Raw genomic sequence first — 15,215 nt, 5'->3', positions numbered from 1 at the left:
AAAAATGTTTTTGAACAGCCCCATTGTACAATTATTTCTCCAATGCTGTAACTGCGATGTAGTCTGTAATGCAATTGGGAAACCTTTAGTATAATCAAAGGGTATCTGTTCTGTTGTCACTGCACAATGCACATAGTTGCATGCACGCTTTTACAGCATGCTGGCCTGTTGTAAATACCTCTACATAAACATGCATCTATTGATTCTCTATCAACTAGTATCTTGACGTGAATTTGTTGGTTCTCTATCAGCTATTCGTGAACTATCGTCGATGTGTTCATAATAAAAACTGAATGCTGGTATTGGTGATGTATCAGACTGACAAGAGAGATATTCGATTTTAAGTTCTAAGATTAGTAAAGTTATCTTTAGCATCGCTAAATGAGGCCAGGACCTGTCCGTTATCTGCCTTAATAAACACGTGCCAAGACTCTGATATGGACAAAATGAGCATGTTTCGCAAACAAGGAATTCGATATTACCCAAGCAGGATTGAAAACATGAGTTGAACATGACTTCAATACTGTGACTTGGACTCGAGTCATAACACCATGACTCGGACTTGACCCTTTAAACGGTGACTTGGACTCGGACTCGAGTCTGTGATGAATTGAAAATGACTCGACTCGAGTCAAAACCACAAAAGTATGATTGACTCGTGACTCGGAACCATGTGACTTGGTTACAAGCCTGGCTTGCACTGTATATGATGTACCTCACGGAGTTATACTATACAATCTGATAGCTGTCAGGAGTGTCAGCCCACGGGAACTTGAGGAATTTTTTTTTCAATTTTTTTTCTTCAATTTTTATATACCAAACAATCACCACTTCAATAGTTTTGGGAAATTTATTGTGTACCAACATAAGAGTAAATTCAGCCTTGCATCATTCCATCTTGGTACAGTAATGAACGATGAGCTTTATCTATTATTGTCATTTTCAACTATGCCTCAGTATTCGTCTTGTGAGATATTTTAAAGATATGAATGTCTTCAGCACGAAATTCAGGATGCATCTCATGAAATGGAATGAACGCTATCCTCAATCCAAATTCTTCTTGTAATATTCTTCGAAATTCAATCTGGAGCTCAGCTTTGTCGGAAGTATCTCTATCCTCATACGAGCAGAGGGCCACGCTAGAGTTACTTGAATTCAACAGAGCTAAAACAGATTGAGCCAGAGGACGGACAGCATCTCTATAATAAACACAATCTGCTATTAGAATACAATCGGGCCGGATAAAGCTTTGGATCGATGTTAAATGCTCTTTTTTCCCCCATGTCAGTTGGGCAGCGGTTACAATTCCGTGTATATTCTCCTTATTTGTTTCAATATTTTTATTTAGTAAAGGCAACAAATCAGGCAGATCTGTCACCATTACTTCCGCTGCGCCACATAGAGAAGCTACAAGACCGACAATGCCAGTTCCAGAGCCCAATTCCACGATCTTTTTCCCATAAATAAGGTCCTTCACTTTTGGTGTTTGCAAGTAATATGACAGCACCAGTGCCGCATCCCATACGACAGTTCCGACGTCTCCAACCTATGACAAACAAAGCAAAATTACCCCACCATGTTTCTTTCTCATTTACAGCTACATCACGTAATGATCCAGCTGAAATTCTTGCCTGTTCCTGGTGAATTGAAAGTTCTTTCTCTACACCGGGTAGACATTCAACGGCAACGCTGCGTATAAACGTGTCGGCATCACTCATTGACCCTCGTCTAGCCAATTGCCATCAGTGATGCAAATGCAACGTTGCGCGAGCGAAAGCTTCGGTTCATTTGACGATTCACTAAAACGCAAGACCCGGACATACCGAGCGCATACGTTTATTGCCGGTTTATGCCACAGAGCTGGGGTTTATATAGCTCAGTGGTTTATTGTCATTCTTGCTAAATAATCAGAGAGAGAGAGAGAGAAAGAGAGAGACAGAAAGAGAGACAGAAAGAGAGAGAATCTTTATCTGTCTACTATATATATCAACGTCACATCACAAAAATTTAACACAGTGAAATGCGACATTTGAGGTAGTCTAGAGGCTCGATATGAGAGAGTCTTCAATGCCGAGCTACCCATGACAGAGTTGTTAACTGATAAATAAAAAATAGAAAAAAAACAACAACGAAAGAATGAAAAGAAAAACAACACACAGTATCATGGAACAATCCGAAATACAATGCAAATACAATTTAGCGGTAGTTAGAGACGATAGGAAAATGAAAACATTGTTTTTACATGCACTGCGGCCACTGCCTCGAAAACTTCAATGACTTCTTTACCTCGGTATCAAAAGTGCATAAGTACGACACACATGCGTCCACGTCATCCAACTATCATATGGTGAACAAAAAATATCATCTACTGAATCAATACTGGTTAGCCCTCTATTTTTCCGGGCCACGTCCTGACATATCGATCTCGCCTTCCAAAACATGCCACTTTTTTATCACCTGCCCTTTCATATTATCCTCCTTTACTTTTCATTCAGTGTGCATGCCTCCTTTTTTATATCGCCTAGGCCAGATGGGTGCGTCTGATATCAATCAATCAATCAATCAATCAATCAGGTTTATTAATATTTTCACCGTTTCAAAACATCACAAGACTGCGATACAATGAGAAGATAGGAAGGTGTCGAAACAACTTGGAGTAGCCATTAAGATCAGACACCCACCTTAGCCTAGGTGAAGTAAAGAAGAGGCATGCACATTGCACACTGAATGAAAAGTAATGCAGAGAATATAAGACGCAAGCGACAAAATGAGGTGGCATGTGGCGAAGGGCGAGCTCAATGTTAGGTCGTGGTCTGGTAATCCTGAAGACTGGCTAGTATTGATTTAGAAGAAATTGCTTGTGTTTCGACTTGAATGCGGACATGCTCGACGACTGTCAGATAGCCGGCGAGATGCTGTTCCACAATTTGGGGTCCAGCATACTTGATATAGCAATGCGTTTTCTTGTATTCAGTCCTGATCATATGGTAGTTGTTCTTCGTTGACGCGCGTGTGCTGTACTTGTGCGCTTTTGTCTCCGAGGTGAAGTAGTCGTTGAAATTTGAGGGACATTGACCGCAATGGAACTGATACATAAACTTGGCAATTTCTAGCTTCCTCATATCTTCTAAGTTTAGAACACCAAATCTTTTGAGAAGCGATTTATCAGTTGCACATCCAGGCCCCCATGGGGCTTTGGCAATGATACGGATGATCCGATGTCGAAGTTTTTGCAGCGGGTCAATTGTATTCTTGCAGGCAGCACCCCAAAAAAGAATTGAAGACTACTCGACTACTCGACTATCGAAGACATACTCCAAGTCGTTTCGACAGCTTCCTATCTTTCATCATTGAAGACTACTCGACTCGACTATCGAAGACTACTCCAAGTCGTTTCGACAACTTCCTATCTTTCATCGTATCGGAGTCTTGTGGTGTATTGAAATGATGAAATTGAAATTCAATTGATTCGCGGTCGTTCGGAGCAAACTACCAAATTGCTAATAAACCAATGATGACGACCATAGGCTATGGACACTCGGACAGATATGGCTACTGCATATTTTCATTGGGGTACCTTTTACCAGTCGATAGAAGTGTAGCGAGGAAGATGAATGGGGGTGGATCTGAAAATCTTAGTATAGCCTGACTATACCAAATGATGGGGTTTTACACAAAAAGTAGCCGGAAATTATTCAGTTGGGGGGCTGCCAGTAAAACTGCACTCAAGCCACTGCAAAAACTACAACATAAAGTACTCCGAATCATAGCTAGGGCCCCAAAAGGGCCTGGCTGCCCATCCAACAAGTCGCTGCTGAAGAGATTCGGCGTCCTAAACATAGACGATATGCGGAAACTAGAAATCGCCAAGTTTATGTATCAGTTCCACTGCGGTCGTTGCCCCGAATATTTCAATGACTTCTTTACCTCGGAATCAAAAGCGCACAAGTACAACACACGCGCGTCCACGTCGTCAAAATATCATATGATCGACCGAAAAGATCATCGCTCTATCAAATATGCCGGACCTGATGTGTGGAACAGTATCCCGCCGGCCATCCGACAGTCGACGAGCATGTCCACATTCAAGTCGAAATACAAGCAATTACTACTAAATAAATACAGTCCATCCTCAAGATTACCGGACCACGGCTGACCTATCGATCTCGCTTCCCATGACATGCCGCCCTATTTCTTGTCGCTTTCTTTTTTCTATACTATCTTCTTTACTTTCATTCAGTGTGCATGCCTCTTTACATCGCCTAGGCCAAGGTGGGTGTCAGATTCCATAGACTACTCCTTGTCGCTTCGACATCTTCCTGTCTTTTCATTGTATCGCATTTTTTGTGGTGTATTGAACTGATAAAATTGCTAATAAACCAATGATGATGATGATGATGATTTTAATCCCGTCAGGTCCGGTTTCGCTGATTAGTGCTTCCAAGCTTCGCTGCGTATTATTGTCGCAACCTGGTCGCCGTGAGCTGTTCAAGATATAGTTACGATCGCTTTGACTAAGTTGACTTAATAGTAATCGTACCTTTCGTAGGGTTCAGTAGCAGCACATCTGCTAACCATGAGCAAGCGAAAACCAGCATTGAGAATAGGAGGTGGCATTTTGAATCGCAGTAACTTGTCCTACAACCAAAAAGGTGAGTATATACAATAACAAAGTGTGTGTAAGGTTGTAAATTGCTTCAGTAAATACTCACACCTTTGCAACAATTTTGTATTAGAGGTATCTGCGGGCCCCCACGGTTTGATTCATACATAGTCTTAGACCTGAGTCTCAGTCAAGTCGTTTTCACACCTTCATGGTGTCACGATCCTGCCTTTTTCGAAATCAAGATCGATAATGATTTTAATTGATGAATTAAATAAAATCCAGGGTGACACATTAGAGACATACTACACATTATGAATGATGCTGATTACTCACATGTGTCTAACGAAAATTTCCATTTTCAGTCAATATCAATACAAGTCATGACGTCGCGAAGATTGAACGGCATGACGAAATTGATTCACAATTAGCAAATTTTATGAAAGAAATCGATGAAGTGTCGGCAGCTACCGATACACAGAGTGACCATGTCCAGCCGACACAGCATGGTATGTACCGGGATTACGAGATATAGAATTTCATTTTTTCCATACCATACAATAACTCATTTTAATGTCTTGTTCCTTGTTCAACAGTACGATTGATGTGTAGGCCTGATGAGGATTGTCAAATCAAAACAAGTAGATTATTATCAACAAACAGTAGCAGTATAGAATATGTGTATGTGGACAACCACATTGACTTTGATGACTATCGAAGCAGGCTGAGGCTGTCCTATACCACAACATGAATGCTATAAATTGATGTTGGTTCAAAGCATTACCACATATTCTAATGTTGTCACTGATGTTCAGTTCACTCTGCTTTGGAGGTACCGTATGCTGGAAGTAGGTTGACTTGCATCCTTTGCAATGTCACCAGTCAAACCTTTTATATTTTGAAGTATGGTTCTAGTGGCAGACTCCACACGAAGCCGTCATGCTGTTGAAGCTTGATCACGCTGAATTATCGGTTCTGTGACGTGATGCGAATTCCCATCGCGCGCAGTTGCAGAAATGGTACCTTGATTACATCCCGGGTTAGGGGTTTGAAGTTTGATCGAGGTAACCCCAAATTGAGCTTGTTATGACTCCGACTCCATTAAGCTAAAAATTAGTCAAACTCCGACTCCACAGCCCTGGCCATAGAGATCCTGTTCTGAAATCTTCATCGCTCTAGTCTTCACGTCTCTATTCCATAAAAATGTGCTACTTCAGTTTACTTACTGTAGGCCAGCGGATATTCGTAACAGAACATGCCACCACCATCAATCCCGCGTAACGTCTTTGTTGAACTTTTACAAGCGGCAACTTGCTGCGTGGAATTTAGCTTTAACGAGGTCATGTTTCTCCAAATAGACGGCTTAGCCATGGGTAGTCCCCTGGGACCTATTTTGGCCAACATTTTCGTAGGGTATTACGAGGGCGAGCTTCTGTCCCAGCGTGAGTCCGCCAAACCACTATTGTACCGCCGCCGATACGTAGATGATACATTTGTTATTTTCAGGAATGAATCGGAGTGTGACCAATTTCTCATTCGCTTAAACTCGCTTCACCCGGCCTTGCAATTCACAATAGAAAAAGAACGCAATAACTCATTATCATTTCTGGACGTATTAGTTGAAAAGCGCAATACCAACAAATTTGAAACGTCTGTTTTCAGGAAACCGACATTCACAGGCCAATACCTTCGCTGGAATTCATTTAGTCCTCGGCGCAGAAAAATTAACCTCATAGGCACACTCGTGCATAGAGCGTTGATGATATGTTCGGGTAACAAACTGAGTTTAGAACTTCACTACATCCGAAAAATCTTACTTGATAACGGTTACCCTGAACACGTCATCAGCCGCGGCATGGAGAGGAAATTAACGCAATTCAACGCAGAAAAACGAACAGAGCCCACCGCACGAACAATAAAAGATGTTTATATCCATCTACCTTGGATTGGCCCCATTTCCACCCGCTTTGAAAAACAATTGATTTCTGCTGTCGGTAAATGTTACGATACAGTCAAAACCAATGTGATTTTTACAACAACACAACTGCTCCCTTCAACACGCAAAGACGTGCTTCCTGCACTTCAACAAAGTAATGTAGTGTACGAATATAGGTGCCACTGGGATTGTGGCTACGTGGGAAGAACGTCAAGACGTCTGCAGGACCGCATAAACCAACATGTCCCCAGATTTATCAGAACACGTGCGTCACGCGATGTGAAAAGCTCACCCTTAACTCATCCACTTGAGATTGATGCTGATCGATCAAAGGCAATTAATTCTGCCATCGGCAAACATCTGTTGGATAATCCGATTTGTGCGAATAATTATCGAGACGACCGATTTCGAATCGTAGGTCGAGGCCGTTCACAATTCCATTTGTGTGCCTTGGAATCAACTTTTATCAAAATACACCAACCAAAACTCTGTCAACAAAAGGAGTTCGTGTATCACCTAAAAATAGTACATTGAACGCTCTCTCATTCGAAATTTCATGCTGGTGACGTCATATTTTGTGATACGATTGTTGATATACAATGTTCTTTCCAATTCTCTACTAGTTGCTGACGATTACCCCTGACGAGTGTCAGCCGAAAATATTCGGGTTCATTTCAATATGAATATACTATTTAATTGTAACAGAACATATGCGTTTGCTTTACCCACATCATATCGAATTGCTATGTTCTTTCTAGAAAGAGTCGGGAACTGGCAGATATGCGTAGATGAAAAGACGCAACATCCATACTACTGGAATACTGTCACAGACGAAGTAACTTGGGTTCTACCCGAAGAGGTTGCCCAAAGTGTGAATGTAAGTTTTGAGGCACTGGATCATAAGCTTGAACACGAGTACTGCATTCAACAAAATCCCCATTTTGACCATCGCATTTCGACAATATTCCTTTCAGACCACTTCTGGTAAGACTCAACAACAGGCAAACGAGCAACGCGAAACACAAGACAAATTAAAAGGTACGAGTTTGTGATTTAGCATAGAAAATTGTTATGGGTCCTCAATTTGCAATGACTTCTTATTAAGATGACAGTGGTGGCACACCCGAAGAAGTGAATTCGATTCAAGACGAAATCATCAGGTTTGGCAATACCTCTATATTAATTTTAACGATGTAGAAATGACACTATTTATTAATCCAGAAGGGATGCGGACGAACACAAAATAGCAGAACCGTCAGAAGAGACACACACAGCTGGTATTATTGAAAGCGAAGGTAAATTACAGTTATTGATGTTTCTAAGAATTGTAAATATACCTGTGTGAATGCATATGTCTACATGACATTGACAAAAGTTTCAGTCGACCTTTTCGTGAAATCGTCACGGTTTCACCGTTGCAGACCTTGCAGACTCCACAGAATTATTGCACAGTGTCGTAGACCACCCAACGGAGCTGATTCAGTCGACAGAAAATGAAGAATTAAACAAGTAGGTATTTGTTACTGTTACCTCAATAGGACTTGTACAAACTACTCACTTTTCAAAGATTGCTAATAGAAGTAGAACTACTCACTTTTCAAAACTCTAGATAGAATCGTCATTTCAAGAGGATGGGCTTTCGACCTCCAAAACCTACCCTTGGCTACGCCACTATTAGTAGTGATGACTCTGAGATAGCAATGATTGCAAGAACATCGCACAACAGAACACCGGTCTCACGGTTCATGGCAAACGATGTCGCTTGCTTTCTAGTTGTTCTTCAACTGATCATGGATTCGCTTAAAACTCTGTTCAGTCACGCCAATTGTTATTGTATACTTTCAGCGCAAAGAATGTTGCAACGCAATGCAAGCTGTGTTCCTCAACGTGTGAAGCGAGCAACAATATCGCGAGCATGAAGGTAATGGCATTGTTATTCGAATTGAGCCTGCATTGCTGACGTTGATATATGGTTCATTCAGATGGAAGTTTTGAAACTTCGAGATACGCTATGCGGGAAATTGAACTTTCTCGGCGTGTCGACAGCGTCCCTTATACAGTCGCAGATCCTTTTGATTCAAATACAGGTAAGTGGCGTCGACACCGTCTTGAAATTTTCGTATCAATGTATCTCATATATGCAGACGAGGATAGCAGACTGGAAAGCGAAAGTGTTGCCGACGTCTTATGTTCTGAAGCAACTCGAAGAAGCGCATTTGCAGATAAAAGTCTTTGAAGATAGCGCGACTCCGCCGGGGTGGACATGCCAATGGGACAGGTGTGGTATTTTCTGTTTGGAAGCTCACGTTTGAAGGTACCGTGGGAATCTTTCTGTGAGAAGAAATGCCAATATCACTGTGCTGACTCTGGTATCTGTGCTCACATTGATTGTCTGGCATTCATGTGATACGTGGACTGGTGGACACCCTCGTCCTAGTCTTCTGTGGCACCAATGCAAGTTGTTCCCAAATTATCGCTTTTGAATGTTACGATAAGCTATTGCAGCAGTGACGTTTGGAATTGTTGTAATTTTTTGAATTTTCGCTTTTTGTTGATTGATTTCCGATAGGTCGTGTCTTGCCTTAGTGTTGGATGGCCTTGAAGACGGTGTTTAACTTGAGAAGTAACCGTAGGTGCTATTGCCAAATGTGCCTTCCCTATAGACATGTCGTGTTAAACCAAAAGGCTCGCTCAAGACGTTCATGACACGGTGTGAAGTTATGTCAATATGCAAATAATATTCGAACTGGTCCGATATCCCTGTTACGAATTGGCCAGAGAGTACGATTACAGGTGAGAAGTACTCGGAGCCGATGCAAAATGAAACATTTCTGTGGAACGTTTCGATGCAGGACCGAGGTAAATCTGTGCTAGAAATTGCTATCAGGCAATGTAAGCACGTGTACTCAAGGACTTCTTTAAAATGAGCAATGGCCATGCAAAATGTGGTCGGCAATGCAGTACCACTGATTTGAGTAAATTACTCTGGTAGCTTGTTGGTTAATTTGTAAGTGTTCGTTTGTCAACGAGAATCGGCATGTGTACACTTTCTTCGTTCCGTGGGAGTCCAGAGACTGTGTTTACTGTATCGTATCAAAAATGTAGCCCAACGCTACTCATGTTTATTTCGGTGAAGTATTAATCGTCCTGCGGTATGGTTATTTTTTTTGTAGCCAAAATACACACCTTCACTCCAAGAGTAATATATAGTTTTAATACTTAATCCCACCGTTGGAGCCTTGAAACCTTATTTGGCTGTACAGTACCTCAGCATTGAAAAACATGTCGGACAAGGCTACGAATATTCATGGCATGACATTTCGGTCGCGTAATGATTGACCCTCACATGCGGTACAAACTAGCCTAGATTAGGTCCAGAAATATGAAGTAATTTGGGTGGCATGTAACGGGCATGATTTTTCTTTTAGTCACAAATGCTGGATATTTGAACTTTTCGAGCCATTATTATGATATTTTAATAGGTGTAACGAATACTCGACTTTGCTTGAATTTTAGAATTGGACCTGAAGTCAAATCATTCTGGTGCTCGGTTTTTCCCAAGTCTACTAATCATGTATTCACCGCTCTATCTATTTTTGAAACGCTTTTTGGTCGAGGCTCATCTGAATATCGCCATCAATAAGGTTGATGGAATTTAAATGTAGTGCACTACATACCTAGAACACTCGGATTTGCCTTGCTTGTCCACTATTGAGTTGAGGCGAGAATTCTGCTGCCCAACTCTAAATAACTTAATTCAACTTGACTGTGCAGCTGTCATCAATACTACCCATACAAATTGCATGTGCTTCACTGCTTTTTCTACTTCAAAACACCAATCATTCCTAATCACATGCCTGAGGGAAGTCGGGTTGTGTACTAGTATTGATATTGATAACTAATATCTCATGATTCACCCTACTCCTAACTGATGTAGAGTCTGTGAAGTAATAGCTTGTCCAAAAATTTATTGTTGTTGAATATTGGTTATCGATTGTCCCTGATTAATTGCCATTGCAGACAAATGAACCAAACCTTAGTGTGATTTATTTTGCGACTAAATCCTTTGCTAGACACCATATCGGTAAAAGACTTGTGTTTGTTCCTCTAGGGCCGCCCCCAAATCAGTCGTGAACAAAGCTGTCATGGAATCGCGCGATATTTTGACGCGGTCCAAACTTTGTTTATCTGTCTCGAGTACTGTACGCGAGTCGCCCGTACCTAAATTTTTATTGATTGCTTGGGGCGGGCGTGGGTTATAGAATTGGAGCCGCGCCATTGGAGAGCCGTGTGTGACTCAGCAAGCCAGCCTTCCAAGTTTGTCCGGAAGCGATTATTCGCGTAAGGTAAATATATCTTTTTCCTGTTTTCGTGTTCCTGCTTCGGTTTTTACGCCTGTATAGCCGCCGTGACCCTGGATACCGTAAAATCTTGATTTTGGGTGCCCCACTGTATGTCGTTGTTTTGGTTTCAACAGCGCCACGTTGAGATACTTCTACGTGAACGCAAAGACGCAATTGAAGCAATGGACATATCCCGATATCCTCGGTGGTAACGTTACGAACGAGTCTGCCGACAGCTCATCCAATGATGAAGGTATTCCCTTGCCAGCTAGCTGTTTGGGCTTGCAGTTGTATGCTAGGACTAGTAAAACTAGTTTCAGTTGTCTGCATATGTGATGTCACAATTTTGAGCCTTTAGTACAAATGTCTAAGACATTTAGCAACTAAGAACCGTGTGTGTGTGTGTTTACACCCCGACTGATATATCAGACCAGTATCTGTCCCCATATAAACATCGGTATCAACCTGTCCAATGTCCTGAGAGGGTTGTCAGCGCAGTTGAATTGATGCCCGTGTTGGGATCAAGTTACTACCTTGAAGTCACCAGTCATTGTACATTTTGACTCTAGTCAAGTCGATCGTGTTTCGGGGTGACTCGAGTCGAGGCAAGTCAGTCAGTCACAATTCAAGTCACATCGAATTTGAAGTGTAAGTGATGATTCAAAGTCATCTCGTTTGCTAGCTGTGTAAAAGACAGATCATTTGGCCAGTTATCTTGAATCGAATAGCTAATGTAAAGTAAAAGGTACATGCAAAAGGTCTATCGCTCACGAACTAGTAGAACTGCTAATAAAAAATGTGAGTAACTGTATAGCTACATGCTGCAGCCTGTTATTGTCAGCCAAAATAGAGCATCGAAAACGAAGCCTCGAGAAGTTGCAGCAAATTGATACGGCACAATGCACTACCCATCTACACATCCATGACGATGTAAACACATAAACTATATAAGTTCGATTTAAATCATACAAGAGGGTTGGTAAAAGTGAGCCGTGAGCACTGTGCAATGTAAGCACTGAGCTGCCTAAGAAACGGAGATACGTTGCTAATAAGACATCGTAAGCTGTGATCATTTCGTTAGCAGTCAATCTATTTGTGATGTAACAGTGGAGGATAAGTGAAACGTACAATCGGTGAATGTCTTGTTGCTCTCACGAGTGACATCGCAAACAATCCGAACTTACACAAGATACAGTGATTTATCGACACCGCATACTTGATGACTTGAAATTGACTCGTAGATTTTGCTCCTGAGTCACGAGTCAATCCACGTTTCCGAAGTGCCGAGTCCAGTCATTTTTACAAAGCAATCTGAGTCTTACGAAAAAGTTGACTCGAATCATCTCAACACTGATTGATGCACGGGGCCCGTATGAGTTACTGGCATTGCATATAATCTTGGTAACAGCCTAATTATGGCCTAAAGTTTTGACACAACCATATAACCATAACCGTTCCGTTTTCCAATAATTTACGCAAGGGTTTGTAGAAGTGTCTCGAATTTAAACTTGCAGACGCGGCACCGGCCAAAAAAGCAAAGACAGACGACCCGCCTTTGCCCCCACTGCCCGACATCCCACTCGAGAAACCCCCACCGCCGCCCCAGCCAGAAGAAGACGACGGCTACGAGGTCGAGGCCGACGAAGACATAGATGGCGGGAAAATGCCTGACGACGGGATTATGATGGAGATCAGTGACGGGGAAGATGACAGCGGTAGGTTGGGATGGATAATTTGTACATATCCTGAACTTCTTCATATTAGACATTGTTGTTTCAGGCGAGGAACGAAACGAGAATAAAACTGCGCCCGTGCCGGTGTTGTCGCAGCAGCCAATCATATATAAGGTGAGGCGCACTTCATCATCTGACAATCAATACTTGTACTAAAGGACTACCAATCAGAGGTGGTCAGTGACGAAGTATCTCCATTTCTTTGGAGCACTCAAGTGGGTTTAGAATATGTCAATAGTTAATTTTTGAATACTTTTGTTTCCATGTTATTTCTGCAATAGTAGCTTGCAGATTCTGTTTGAGGATTTATGATGCAATACCTCACTGTATCTAAAGAGGATTCATGAATTCCAAGGCTGGCCAGAACTTCTTGTGTGCCGTATATAAAATGCACTGATTGGAGATACACCTGTGTCTCCCATGTTCTTGTCTTGTAGCTAATGATGTCAGTGGTCACTGCCTTTCCGAAACTTCGTTCCTATCTTCCTAGAGTCTTTGTCAGGTAGTCGTTAAGCTCACACTTTAGCTAGATTTTATCACTTCTACATATCCGGCTAAATTTGACTGATGATATCCATTTTCAGGGACCCGAAGTATTGTCTTCCGCACCCGAGCGGACTTTGAAAAACGAAGCTTTGATACGCCTACAGCAGAGTTATTCTTCCGCTCCGGCCGTGGACAATTCAAACAAGTTTAAACCGAAGAAGACCAAGGTGAGTGGCTGCATGTCAATTTTGAAAGTATTAGCGCAGGAATGCTTGGAAATATCTGAATGTCAAGACTACTCGAAAGTCGTTTCGACAAGTACCTACCTTTTTATTGTATTGCAGTCTTTTTAATAATATACTTAACTGAATGTCAAAATCTTCCCACAACATTCTTGTAAACCTTGCTTCTGATGCGAGTGTGCAACTGTGTCTCTTGCCGTTTATGTAATAATCTGCTTTCTATTGGGTCAAACAGTTGAGTGTGAAGGGGCCGTTTTCGACCCACCAAAATTTGAGCATTAGTTTTCTTCAGATATGGTCAGTATCAAGAAACTTCTACTTTTTCAGAATTCTTTGTGTTCTTAGAGTACTTCCACTTCTACTTGCACAGTTTTGACTCAAAATTGTTTACTTTTTACACTCTGAAAGAAAATAATAAAGTATTTTTGATTAGTTGTGATTCCGCTCGCTTTTATGAGTGGAATAATTGAAGAACTGCACGAAATACCCCCCCCCTCCACTTGGTTGTTATTGAGTTGAGATGTACAGCTTTACTTCTATCTCTGCTTTAGTAGCAATGCTGACTGCTCTAACCACCTCTCGTCTATTCAGAGAAATGTGATACTCGATATCTTGTTGTTACCTAAGAACGTTTCGTTTGTCAGGTCAAGAAGACCAGCACCAAGAAGCCGTATAAAGCCATGTCGTCACTTGTGGCGCAGTGGCAGCGGGCCAAAAGCGAGATAGACCAGGAAGACCGAATGTTGGAAGAGAGTGACGAAGAGGAAAAGCCGGAACCCACTGCGTTTAAAATTGCCAAATGGAAGCAGGACCAGATATCAAGGTGAGCTGGCAGTCGAGTCACTGGGCAAAATAGAGTAACTGTCCGATTTAATTCGTGTAGCGCTTGCTATGGCGTCATACGTAGAAGTATGAAATAACCTGAAATTTCCGTGTTTCGTATGATCTCAAAGGAAATTATGTCAGTTACACGTGTCAAAATGAATGTTTTGTTATTTGTTGACCATAACTGTGGCATACACTAGGTTGATCACTATACTAAAGTCTCTCCGTGAATTTCCTGTCACATGTTGTGTGGCATGAAATGTCAAGGTTGAAACTGTAGTACCCGCCGTTAACATAGTTCCATGTGGCATGGGACGCATGATTCCGGTACCGAAAATGATCGACTCTCGTGTTTTTCAGTGGAAAGGCAGTGTCAAACCCCAATTTCGAGCCTGTTCCTACAGACTGGAGGACTCGGCTGCTTGAGAAAAAGAAGAAAAAATTGTAATTGCGCAGCTGGTGGGATTCCAGATGGAAGATGTTCTGCTACCGCCGCTGTTTCGCAATACTGTCTGTTTGTTGTATGCAACGAGGCGAGGCATAGAGTGCTTGATAGCACCCCATTTTGCGGAAATGCGATTCCTTATGGCGTTTTTTCAGTACAATGAATTTTATACTTTCTATGGTACTGTCAGATTGCTCATCTTGGTTAGTGGTATCTGTGGGAATGGAGATCAAGCGAGTGTCGAATAGGTTTTTGGGTATTAGGTAGGGTTTACCATACGTCCTCCTTTAGGAGGATTTGTCCTCCGAGGCAGTGGCGTAGCAGCGTGCGCTGCCGCCAATGGCTTTCGTTGAAAATGCCGTCCGCCCCCTAAGTAGACCGCAGTAAATTTTGACATATCTTCAATAAAAATAATTACAAATAATGCGCCGCGTCGCAGAAGTTCTGTATTGCCTGAGAAAGAAGCCTCAGCGTTTATAAGACCAAAAATAATAAAGACAAGAAATAGTGAACGAATGTTTTAGGCCAGTGGTTCCCAACCTTTTTCGACTCATCGCCCCCTTTTCAAACTCCACAGCGATCATCGCCCCCCAAATATTGGG

At 41.9% G+C, this 15,215-nt stretch overlaps 2 protein-coding genes across 3 annotated transcripts; one reads left to right on the top strand and one right to left on the bottom strand.

Annotated features, from left to right (window-relative positions):
- Positions 1-836: 836 nt before the first annotated feature.
- Positions 837-1,791, bottom strand: LOC145447992 (protein N-lysine methyltransferase METTL21D-like). Its single transcript, XM_080326303.1, has 2 exons — positions 1,632-1,791; positions 837-1,546 (listed from the first exon to the last, which is right to left on the bottom strand). The coding sequence occupies exons 1-2, from the start codon at positions 1,716-1,718 to the stop codon at positions 947-949; spliced, it is 687 nt and encodes a 228-aa protein (XP_080182429.1). The 5' UTR covers positions 1,719-1,791; the 3' UTR covers positions 837-946.
- A 2,653-nt stretch (positions 1,792-4,444) lies between these two features.
- Positions 4,445-14,796, top strand: LOC145447991 (uncharacterized). Of its 2 annotated transcripts, none has more exons than XM_080326302.1 (16): positions 4,445-4,652; positions 4,969-5,112; positions 7,298-7,416; positions 7,514-7,577; positions 7,645-7,699; positions 7,764-7,834; positions 7,961-8,048; positions 8,385-8,460; positions 8,522-8,626; positions 8,684-8,817; positions 11,017-11,135; positions 12,397-12,597; positions 12,662-12,729; positions 13,200-13,328; positions 13,988-14,166; positions 14,529-14,796. In XM_080326302.1, the coding sequence occupies exons 1-16, from the start codon at positions 4,577-4,579 to the stop codon at positions 14,614-14,616; spliced, it is 1,716 nt and encodes a 571-aa protein (XP_080182428.1). In that variant the 5' UTR covers positions 4,445-4,576; the 3' UTR covers positions 14,617-14,796. The 2 variants fall into 2 exon arrangements, with proteins under 2 accessions (XP_080182428.1, XP_080182427.1); XM_080326301.1 differs by having other exon boundaries at positions 4,446-4,652; positions 7,761-7,834.
- The last annotated feature ends 419 nt before the right edge of the window (positions 14,797-15,215 follow it).

The sequence above is a fragment of the Botryllus schlosseri genome, chromosome 10, assembly GCF_051294905.1.
Source record: "Botryllus schlosseri isolate E-star chromosome 10, Bs_hap1, whole genome shotgun sequence".
Lineage (NCBI taxonomy): Eukaryota > Metazoa > Chordata > Ascidiacea > Stolidobranchia > Styelidae > Botryllus > Botryllus schlosseri.
The sequence above is the reverse complement of the archived record's forward strand: the minus strand, read 5'-3'. Positions and strand labels throughout refer to the sequence as shown.